The sequence below is a fragment of the Oryzias melastigma genome, linkage group LG7 (genome assembly GCF_002922805.2).
Source record: "Oryzias melastigma strain HK-1 linkage group LG7, ASM292280v2, whole genome shotgun sequence".
NCBI lineage: Eukaryota > Metazoa > Chordata > Actinopteri > Beloniformes > Adrianichthyidae > Oryzias > Oryzias melastigma.
In genome coordinates, this window is record NC_050518.1 from 20,162,001 (window position 1) to 20,173,947 (window position 11,947).

Below are 11,947 nucleotides of genomic sequence, written 5' to 3' on the forward strand. Positions count from 1 at the left end.
GGCCCTAATCCCTAACTCCTAAAACACTCCATACAGGACAGCCCTGGAACAGACGTGTGGAGTGTTTGGGTAATCCACCAAGAAAAATATAAAAATTGTGCTTTAAATTAAATAGAAAAAAAATAAATCTATTTTAAAACTGAACATTTTGATGTTTTTATTTTCAAATTTGTATCTTTTGTTCTCATTTTAGTGCCGGTTGCACCAATTTAATGTCTATCAGGAAAAAACGCAGACTTAGAGAAATGCTACGTTCAGGTGCTGTTAGAATGATGGGAAAAATAACCGTTCAACTCGGAGAGCACATGAACGTCGATAAAACAAGAATAAATAGTTTAATGACCTGTGGTCGTAGTTTTCCCATCTCTGCTTTAAAGGATTCAATAAAAATCAGTTTGTTTATTTTATCAGTCATATAAATACAAAAAATATGAACATTTTACTCAAATTTCTCCACAAATTCTTTGTGTGTTTCTGCTTTTGGCTGTTTTAGATTTGTGTGTGCAAGGTAAAAAAAACATAGAAATTGAGGAAATTTTGATTTTTGCTGCACAAAAATTGTTTCTTTCAATATAAACAGTAGATTTAAACCTTTTTTGTAAAAGACGAATCAAAGATTTAAACCAGACCAGATGTTTTTGAGAAATAACTGAAAATTTGAGTCTTGTTTAATCTGAAAATGATGTTAAAATGTGAGAATAGTTGAATACTCAGGGTTTGATTGCTGATTTGATTTCTTAATGCATGTAAAAGGATCCAATCTGAATATTAGAGTAATCTGATTACTCTGACTGACCAGATTCATGGTCACTGTTGTCATGAAACAATGTTTTTTCATTCGTTTTCTCTCTATGCCTGAAAGAAAGCGATGTACCTTTTTTAATGGATCCTCAGGACTGAATCTGTTTTGGTTGTGAATTCTAAGCTGAAGCGGGGTGGGGACGGTCTGTGGGGACTCTCTGAGACGCCACACCCTCCTCCCCTGTGGATCTGCCCCAGCAAACCGTGTCTGGAGTTGCTTGACAATCAAACGGGAGGTGAGTCGCGGCGGCGGCGGCCTGCGTGTCTCCACACGCCTCTTTGTGCCGTCACTGGTTGCTTCCTTGGAGGTCTTTGTGTCTTTTGAAGCTGCAGCTGAGAGGATTTCATGAGGTGTTGATGGAAAGTTTGGAGGCAAATTTTGCTTTAATAAACAAATTATTCAATCTCTGATTGCTAATCGCTATTTTTTCGTCTTACCGGTCTTTACTGAAGCTTGTTGGACTTTTGTGTTTGTTCTGCCGCCTTAAACGATGAATATTTATTGGCTTTTCAGGGTTCGCGCAGTTCTGTCTCTCGCTGCTATGATTTTAAAACCTTTATATTGTTTTCCATTGCTGGAAACTGGAAAATTCAGTTGTTGCAGCAGGAGTAAGCAGGCTTTAGTTTGCACAACAAACAGTAAAAACTGTATTAAAAAGACAGACGGAACTAACAAAATCTACAATAAAAAGAGTTAAAATTTGAATTTTTCCATCTACACGTTTACTAATCGTGTGAATAAGTTCCAAGTTCTCTGAACAAGTCAGTTCAGATGAAGAAGAAAGGAAACAAAAAGCGATTCTAAATTGGTGACCTGTTCAGGGTGTACCCCAACTTCACCCAACACTAGCTGGGATAGGCTCCAGCAACCATGTGAACCTAAAAGGAAACAAGAGATAGATAGAAAAAAAGAACAAATTCAGAGCCACCAACTCCTTGATGCATATTGATGTAAATATGTATTAAAGTACTTTAATTTAGCTTCCATTTGAAAGCAAAAACTTACAGTGCATTCATTTTTTTAATGCTGGAAATAAATTGAGGCATCAAGGGGTTTAAATTTACTCATAAAATTAAAAAAAAAGTGTAGTAAAATGTTCAAAAATGTCACTGAATGACATTTATGGTACAAAAATAATCTATTTAGATCCACTCCGATCATGTCTTAATCTGTAGTAAAGCATTTCTTATAATTTTGCCATTTTTTACCCAAATCAAAAAACCTGTTGTTCTCTGGGACATAATTTCTGCAGAGCGGCAAGAGTTCATTAGAAATTCACCTTTGTGTTGTGGGCAGGACTCCTGGCGTGGAGTAAGCCTGCCCCCACTTCCCCTAATCCCTTTGTTTACGCACTCCCAGTTAGCTTATAGCTCCTCTGACTTAATATTAACTGTTCAACAAAATGATGAACAAAATTAGAACAACCCAGCCTCACAGTTTTGAGCCAAAGACCAGCCCAGACAAGGATAACAAAGACGTCTACAAGTGGATGCATCGGAATGGAGCAGAGCGAGGAGATTGTGGCCCACCTGTTGTAGATTTTAGGCCATAACTAAAACTGCTTTTTAAAACTGCATTTTCACCATTTTTACAACAATTTGAATAAATAAACACTTAGAAATCCAATTGTAATGTTAAAATGCTTCATTTATGTCCTTGAACGTGTAAAAAAAAAATTGCAAAAGCACAATATTAATTGGAGTGGTCTCTAAAAATAAATAAGTTAAAAAAAGATTTCTACTAAATATATTTCCAAGACAATTATAATCTCTTTCATGAGAAAAATTCCACAAGAACATGTGTAAAAAATACCAAAAGCACTTTTTTCGTGTATTTCACGACAATTTTTAAAGTGCACAAAACTATTCAAACAGATCAGCTAAAAGTTGGTTATGTTTAGGGGCCCCTTCTGGGCTAAGGCCCCCCTGCACTGGTTTGGGCGGCAGCGCCCCTGCAGAGGTGAATGAAGCGCTGCTGAATGGAGGGTTTGTGTGTGTCTGCTGTGTGTGTGCTGCGCGGCGCTGCTCCACCTCAGGACGCAGCTGCAGCGCCTCCACCGCCCGCCTGAATGAATGGAGGTCTGAGGAGATAAGCTGCAGCTGCACAGAAATCCACTCCGGGAGCTGCAGCCTTAAAGGCCGAGGAGGAGCCGCTGCTGCACCGACACGCGTCCCCCGGCAGACCGGGGCGAGCAACAGGTTTTCTCACCGACAACCTGCGGTGGTTTGTTAGTGAACTTTGGGGGGGATGCCCGTCTGCGGCCGCTCAGACAGTCTCGCTTTCAGGCAGCATGACGGGAGCGAGAGCGGCGTAGATGTTAGGCTTTTTCTCTGATTGATTGAAGCCGCCACGCCGACACACACGCGGGAAGGATCGCGCGCACAGATGGTACCGAACAAGTGGACCATGAATTCGGTTCTGCACAAATCTCCCCCAAGGAGCTGGCTGGGGCTCAAGCTGCGACTGAGTGAGTACAAACTGATTGATCCTTTTTTTGGTGGCGTTGACGCAGCAGCTCCTGGTGTGAATCAGTCTGCTGCACTTTGAGCTCCTCCGGATAAGAAGAGGAGCAGATGAACCCACGAGACTCCGATCCACTTCTTTGTGTCCAGCCTGCAAAGTTCACCAAGTGAGCTTCTGTTGTTGCAGCTGCAGCGCGTGGTTTGTTGGTCAGGAGGGTACAGTCTGGTCTGCGGAGGAACAACAGGCTTGATGGATATTCCACACATGCTAAAGTCTTCCTGCACTTTCCATTTGTCTAGACGGCTCCAGCAGAACCTCTGCTTCTGCCATTCACTCAGTTCCCTTTCTCCAGCTTTGGTTCTATGGAAGTACGGAAATGACAAAAAAAAAAAAAAAAAAATCTGCAACATAGTATTAGAGTCAACATGGAAAGTGGAAAAAAAACAGAATAAATTATGACAAAAAATGTTTAATGTACTAGAATAAATTAATATAAGTAAGTCACATTTTACTAAAATAAAAATAAAGTTTTGTAAATTGCAAATTTATGAGATATAAGTAATAAATTTATAGGTAAAAGTCTGTTTGCTAAAAAAATTATAAACGACTACAAAATAGAACCAATGTCCTGTTTCAGTATCAGAGACACGTTTCCCTCGTTTCCACTGAGCGGTCCAGTACATTATTTTGAGCATTTTCATTCTAAAATGGACCCATAAGAGCAGGGATGCCCAAACTCAAAACCTAAATTGGTCCACGGGCCAAATACAAACATTTTTTGCATGTCCATCTTGGGTAGCTAAAATTGCCTCTGAAGTGGCTTTTAGGAATTTCTAACACATGAAAAAGGTCAGGGCTGACTCACTCGCCTACCGCTGAAAGCAAAGAAAGTACTAACCGTACCACCTGGAGGCCAAAAGTCTATTATAGTCATAGAGTTTTGGAACACCGTAGAGAATAAATGGACAAGGAGGAACCACAATTTGGTGGGCCAAAAAATAACCGCTGGCGGGCCATATCTGGCGTACGGGCCCCACTTTGGGCATTAAACAGTTCCGACCCGTACCTCTTGAGGGCCTCCATGCGTTGTAAGTCCCTATAAAAACAGAACGGGATGGTTGAGGTGGAGTTGTTGTAGCCACTCCGATATAGCGCTAAGCTAGCGGTTCTGTTTTCCTCCAATAAAATGGCCTCCGTTGTTGTTGCTTTTCTAGTCGTCGCACTACTACGCATTGACAGCTAGCGGTCTACACCACGCATGCGCCGTGACAACAAACTGCTCAATGGAAATGAGGCAATAGAGCGCTTTGTACTTTAGCATTTTTAGCATTTTAGTTAAAAAAATAAGATTGTATTCAGACAGGACACATTTGATTAGCTTAAGGTGAACCAAAGTTCATTTCCCCAAAACGTTAAAACCAATTCAGTCAGAACACGCCCAAGTGGACCTGGTCTTGGACAGGAGCCTTTCTCTGACCCGTCTTTTGAGGTGATCTCTGTTCGTTTCCAATCGGAATGAACTTCGGTTCTTCAGTCCGAAGAGGCTCCATGATCAGAGCCAAACAACTGGACCAAAACGGCCACCGTAGCTACTTGTATTATTCTTTCTTTCGTTGCTTTGTCACGCCCTCGTACTTCCTGGCCAACGACTGAGGAGATCTTCAGTCACATGGTTTTGTTTACAAGTTTTGGATCGAAACAGAAATGTCACAAGGCTCAGGACTCGGTCCGGTCAAATGGACTTCACCAATCTTTTTGTGAGTCAGCACTGACCTTACAGGAGATTTAAAAAAAAATAGCAGAACTCTGAGTTACTTCAGAAAAAGATTCTTGACCCACAAGGAGTGCATTTCAGTAACTATACTACTGTCAGTAGTGTAGATACAAAGATCCAAATACATTTTGATACCTAAGATCAACTAAAGCCATATGGCATCACCATAAATGATATAATATAAATGAAGGCTTTTACCACCAACTTTATTTTTGACTTTATTGTTTTGCCCAAGTAAAAGTTTCAGAGTTGTTTACTTTTGCTAATTTGGTATCAGTTTAGCAGCAGCCGCTCAAAGAAATTAGCAGATGCATTTTCGACACGCAGGTTGTGTACGAACTACTAAAAAACTACATAGTGCGAGACTATATAGAACGGGTTGGTCTATGTCAAGAGTGTTGACTGTATATAAGAACTGGACCAAGTGTCCCCTCCCCTCTGGGATCCCAAATAGGAAGTACCTGCTGGTTCCAAGTAGCCAAAGACTTCTATAGAAAAATGAACAGCTAATACTCATTCTATTTGTCAAGATTCTTGCTCTGCTACATTGATAATCTTATTTTTTATTGTATTTTTCTCCTGAAGTTCAAGTTATTCAAATCATAAACTGACAAATTCGATGCCTTAATAAAAGTATTTAGTCTGGGATGTTACGTTTGTAACATTTGACACATTTCATGTCGCCTGTTTTTAAGTACCGGTTGTGATTGGCTAGAGGGGTTGCCATAGAAACACTGACTCAGACCAATTACTACTCATTGATATGGCCTGGTTCCAACATGGCGGTGTCCACATTGGGAAAAACTAGCCACGGAATTGTCTTCATTTCTTTAGAGCTAGATGTAAATCATGACATCGCATTCACTCAGTCCAGTCCTTTTATACAGTCAATGGTTAAGATTAAGTCATAGACGAATGCGGTGGAGAGTCTGGCAATTTCACACAGTCCTTCATCCTTCAAAATCAGATGATAAATAATAGATATATTTCTATGTGTTCTGGTACCAGATGACCCACGGACCGGCACTTGTCCAGGTCCACAGCCTGGGGGTTAGGGACCACTGCTCTTGACACACTGAAGTAAGGCCTTATCATGAAATGGACACCAGTGGAGAGCCAGGAGTCAGCAGGAAAACTAAACTGATCAGAACGACGAGAAAATATACTCAGTTCAGAATTGCAAAGTTTTATATTGTATGGTTCCAAATTATAATAATTAAAAAAAAATCAGACAAAAGATCCATTTAGGGACTTTTAAAGCCCTGAGTTTTAACAGGGCAAGCATGGAATTGTATGGTCCGAAGACAGTTGTTTCTCTTAGTTTTAGTAGAGTTTTCGTTGATTGAACATTTTATTTTTATTTTTAAATATTTATTTTTCTGGCATTTTTGTTTTTTTTTTTTTTACATGAAAAATCAACTTCCATTTGTCACAGGAAGATAACAATACTCATGTAGACCTGGATATTTGACTAGTAATAGTATTCTGATTCCACACTTTGTACTGGATGTACATATTCTATCTGACAGTTGTGACTGTCTGCTTCAGCGAATACGTTTGGTCACGTATGCCGTGTTAAAGTGGTGAGCTGTAGGCCTCCTGTTGGGAGTAGAATCCAATCTGTGGCATCAGATATCTGAAGGAAAACATGGCAACAAACCGCTAACTGCATCAATAACGATTCACAACACGAATGACTGCACACACACATCACAGGAAATGAACGCCGCCTTCGTCTGCATTATCTTTTATTGGCTTTTCATGATTTAACCAAATTATCTTAAAAGGCTATTTCATTTGGTATTGATCGGGGCTCATTTGTGGTTTGAAATCATCATTATTACAGGAATGGCTTGTTTCTGGAGTTGGCGGCCGTCTGTTCCTCTTTGAATCGCTCACGGTTGACGGTCGGCAGTTCACCAGTTTGTGCAGCCAGTAATGCGAGCGTGGAGTTAAAGTTTAGCGGCCTTAATTGGTTGAGTCTGGAACCCCTCAGTGTTCCAGGCCACCGGAGTCTTAAGCTTGTCTTAAACTCACAGGTCTAATCTGGGACCAGATGTCTTGTCTGGTCTCTGTTCTCCTCCGAAAAACAAAAACACAGCCCAGAACTCTCAGCCATGTTTGAAGTTTTTTCTTTTTTTTAGTCATGATGCTCGTGTTGGATTATTGAAGTTGTGACTGGATCTAAAGCAATAATTTAAATCGGTAAACACAGTTTTATGTCTCACTCAGTTGGTTGAAGTTTAGCTGGACGTCTATCCAAACGTTCAGATCACAGCGGGGGTTCTCCTAATGATGATCCTCAAAGCTGGTCACTCTGTAATCTCATTTATTTTCCAGTTAAGGTGTGGAGAAACGTGCAAAGGCATTTTATAAACTTAAATCTTTTGTTTTGAAAGTCAAAACAACAAAAGTAGCACCGGAATGCAGTCAGCAGGTTTCCAGAGCGATGCATTTTATCTGATGAGTCATTTTTGAGCAGAAATGATGGCAAAAATGTCACCTTTGTACTTAAACCACGCCATGTGGACCAAACTCCCAACACGAGAGCAAGTAGGCAGAGAATATGAGAAAACAAGATGAGACGGTGCAAATCCTGAATTGTGCAAATTACAAAAAAATTGAAACCATTTTTCTCCCATTTATTGATTCAACAAGAACAGTAAGAGTTCTCAGACTTTGACCATAAATGGGGATGTCCTGTGGTTAACATGCTGAATAAATGAAAAGGAAATTTTCACGAATTCCATCCATCTTCTTCTGCAACTGTCACAAATGATTATTGTTTTTGTTTTGTTAAATGTCACAAATTAACACTAAAATATCTGCAGCTTTTTTCTCTTTTTTCCAGTGAAAGAGTACATAAAAAACAAACAAACAAAAAATATATTTTTTCTTTGCTGTAATGATAAATCAAACAATAAGTCTGACTCTGCTTGAACGTGCTGGAGCTTTTTGAGGAAAATGTTCATGTTCACACTTTGAAGTGTAAATTTATTATTGTTATTATTATTATTATTATTTCCAGAAAGATATGTGTAGTTAGAAGTTACATTCTTAATACAAATTACAAAAATTTTTTATCACATAACTTGACATAGTGCTTTAGATTAGTCATTGTCTTTCTTTGTTCTTTCTGAGCTCAGTTTCGTACTGCCACAAAAATAGCACCTGTTTTAACTGCCTTATATTTCAAAGTTGGTTTGGTCCATCCTTAACGCTGCGGCCTATTTCAAAGAACGTTCTTTGAAGAATGTCTTGATCTAAAAACACTTATTTTCTTTGGTTTATTTCTTTTCTGTGTTCACATAGTGAAGAACAATTTAACCCAAACCATTTCTACCAGGTAGACCTGTAGTTGGTGGTTTGATCCACTCAAAAGTTTAACCTTCACATCTGCCAAAAAAATAAGTGTTCAAGTAAGCAAACCATAGACATCTGATGTCCGGTGTCCATAGACACAACGTGGAAGCTCAAAACATTAAAAGTGGTTGGTTGAACGTGCGTTGCCGAGGGCGATGTGAACAGAGCTCGACAGTTGTTGGGTGATTGAGTCTGGAACAATCTTGATACAGTTTAGACTAGTGCAGGGCGCTATAACTATACATATCCTGCGGGCGATGTGACGATACATATCGTGTGGTTGATGTCACGATACATGTCGTGTGGAGATCTGACGATAAATATCGTGTGGGCAATGTGACGATATATATCGTGTGGTTGATGTCTCGATACATATCATGTGGAAATCTGACGATAATAATCGTGTGGCGATGTGATGATACATATCGTGTGGTTAATGTGACAATACATGTTGTGTGGCGATGTGACGATGCATATTGTGCGGTTGATGTCACGATACATATCGGGTGGAGATCTGACGATACATATCGTGTGGGCGATGTCACGATATATATCGTGCGGTTGATGTCACGATACATATCGGGTGGAGATCTGACGATACATATCGTGTGGGCGATGTCACGATATAGATCGTGTGGTTGATGTCACGATACATATCGTGTGGAAATCTGACGATAATAATCGTGTGGCGATGTGATGATACATATCGTGTGGTTGATGTCACGATACATTTCGTGCGGGAGATGTCACGATACATATCGTGCGGTTGATGTCACGATACATATCGTGTGGGAGATGTCACGATACATATTGTGTGGATGATAGAAAAGTGTTTATTGAGCCATTTCTCTTCTATTGTTTTTCTTTTTTGTTTATATTGCTGAACTCTTGGGCAAAAATATGTTTTTTAACAAAAAAAACGTAACTTTTCTGCACTTTAAAAAAATTTATTTCATTCGTAACTATTTAGTTACTTGAAAAAAATAGAGAAAAGTAAGTAATGACATTTTTGCCATTTTTTGTCCGAGAAGAGCTAAAAATATACTTTGTGGTATATCATTATTGTGATATAAAATAATCTATATCATGATATACATTTTTTTCAGTATCTCCAGCACTAGTTCAGACCTCTGTTTGTCTCCATTGTTCTTCTGGGATCTCTTCTCTCCTTTGCATGTCGGCTGTTTCCTGATGTGTTCCCAAATCAGTTGGCTGTTTTGTTTTTCCTCCTCCTCACTTATGAGTATTTATCTCAGCCTGTCATCATGCCTCAATGCAACTCATCCTAAGGTTTTTATTTTCTTCTTTCTGCACAACAGCATGTATTTGTTTTTTAAAAAAAGGCCTGCGCGGCTTTTGATGTGAACAATGGTGATGGGTCTGTTGGTGATTTGGAAATGCGAGGCTCGCATGCCATCATTTCCATTCACACACGAGCGTTCTCATTGCGGCGGCGTGCGTCTGGTTGTGTTCATGCGGAATGAGGGAGCAGAGTGATGTCGACCCTCTCCGGGATACACATGTTTTAGTTTTCTATTCCTCCTCAGTGGGGCTCGTTCCTTCTTGTTCCCGTGTTAGGAGTCGGCCAAGCCCGTGTCGATTCTGCGCTCGCTTGTGGTTTTCTTTCATACACAATCAGATGGCAGGTGGCGGTGCGTAATGCAAATCGGCTATGGCGTGCCATAGCAGAAATGTTACTTGCACAACCAATCATAACAATTGAATGTTTCTACTCCTGGAGAATAAACAGGAGAAACGCACGCTGACATAAGAGAATAAACACAACTTGAATAGATTCTTTTTCTTCTCCTCCATTTTTCCAAGTTTTGGTTTCCAGTTAATTCCTTGTTTTGTTGTAGCTTTTCCAATCACCTGCTGAAAACACAGTCTGAGTGTTCAACCAGCTCCACTTTAATTTCATCAAACTTCACCATCTGTCACCACACTCGCCTTTTTAGATCTTTGTTTCAGACGAAATCCCCCCCGCCTCATTTCTTGGCCCAGAAAATGGAACGAGGTGAATAATGTTAGGAAACTCTGAGGAGTCGGAAAGTTTGGGCTGTGACTTTGAGAAAAGCATTTCACGCCACAGGCTGGACACCTCGAGGAAGCATATCGTATGACTAATTAAAGTCAGTCCCTGCTTGTAAATGCTGGTTTTGGGGCGACATCACCCACAGGATTTGGAACGGCACAAATACTGACCGGAGTTTGGTCCACTCCAAAACTGTTGAACGGAACCAGTTTGGTTGGGACGAATGTGAAACGTAGGGAAGCGGATTAAGATGGATTAGACTTGTTCCAAATAGGAACAGTTGTAAATGGATGCTGAGGTTGAAGAAACCAGGAAAGAGGCATAGAGGAAGACTCACATGGAGGTTAGTTTCCTCATTCCCATCAATGGGAATATGGAGGAAACCCAAGACAGAATAAGAAGATAGAGAAACACTTTGGTTTTGGGACTCCTAAAGACAAAAAAGAATTGTGAGTTTTGATGTGTCAACTTACCAGTCCCAATAAAAACCCAATAATTGACCAACTTATGGTCAATTTGTCACGAATGGAAATGATACCCTTCAAAAGACCAGTGGAGAACTGCTCCCTCCTGACCCCAGAATCTTGAACTTGTTCAACATTTCTCAACCGGAGAAAAGTAGTCTGTTCTCTCTCGGTGGGTGGAGTGCTCCTGCCTCAGGGGGAGGAGTTTAAATATCTTAGGGTCTTGTTCACGAGTGATGGAAGAGTGCAGGGGGTAAATTGGGGCAAAGCTCTCAATTTACCGCTCAATCTTCATTCCAGTACTTGCCTACGGACATGAGCTCTGGGTCAGAACGGGATCCCGACTACAAGTAGCTGAAATGAGTTTTCTCGGTAGGGTGGCTGGGCGCTCCCTTAGAGATAGGGTGACGGTCACCAGGAGAGAACTCATAGTAGAGCCGTTTGAGGTGGCTTGGGCATCTGGTCCGGATGCCTTCTAGGAAGGAGTTCTGGGCATGTCCCACTGGGCGGAGGCTCCGAGGAAGACCCAGGACACGCTGGAGAGACTATGTCTCTCAGCTGGGAACCCCTTGGGGTCCCCCCAGAGGAGCTGGAGGAAGTGGTCGGGCAGAGTGAAGTCTGGGCATCTCTGCTTAGACTGTTGCCCCCGCAACCCGGTCCCGGATGAACGGAAGAAGATGGATGGATAAACATTTAATACCTTGGAATTTGGGAGCAGAAGCTGAGATCTTGGTTGAAAGTCGTTACAGACCCGTCAGCCCCGGAAGTCATTCCCTATGGATTTCATTAAAATTCCTTCAGGATGTTAAAGATTCTATTCTATTTTTCTGCTAGTTAAAAGGAAGACATCCATAGGGCACTACTAGGGAGTTTAGCGATTCAATTCATATCATAGTTTGTGTTGTCAATATGATTCATAGTCGCTATTGGTTTATTTTAAACTAAGACTGCAAGATATGAGAAAAACTTGTAATGTGTGATATTAGTGATCGATACTACAATGGGGATATAACTTGTGATACAAGTTGTTTTTTTTTTTTTTTTTT

At 40.6% G+C, this 11,947-nt stretch overlaps 1 protein-coding gene and 1 long non-coding RNA gene across 3 annotated transcripts in view; one reads left to right on the forward strand and one right to left on the reverse strand.

The window, feature by feature from the left end:
* Nucleotides 1-2,195: 2,195 nt before the first annotated feature.
* The window catches only part of plekhg5b (pleckstrin homology domain containing, family G (with RhoGef domain) member 5b), a 101,747-nt gene continuing 91,995 nt past the window's right edge, over nucleotides 2,196-11,947 (forward strand). Inside the window, exon 1 of one of the 2 annotated variants that reach the window (XM_024293578.2) lies at nucleotides 2,196-3,269. In XM_024293578.2, the coding sequence (XP_024149346.1) occupies nucleotides 3,188-3,269 (82 nt within the window). In that variant the 5' untranslated portion in view covers nucleotides 2,196-3,187. The remainder of the gene's footprint in view (nucleotides 3,270-11,947) is intronic. The other variant, XM_024293577.2, reaches the window with a different exon arrangement.
* On the reverse strand, nucleotides 6,389-7,784 carry LOC118598964. Its single transcript, XR_004948218.1, has 2 exons — nucleotides 7,268-7,784; nucleotides 6,389-6,675 (listed from the first exon to the last, which is right to left on the reverse strand). It is a non-coding gene; the product is annotated as an uncharacterized LOC118598964 (long non-coding RNA).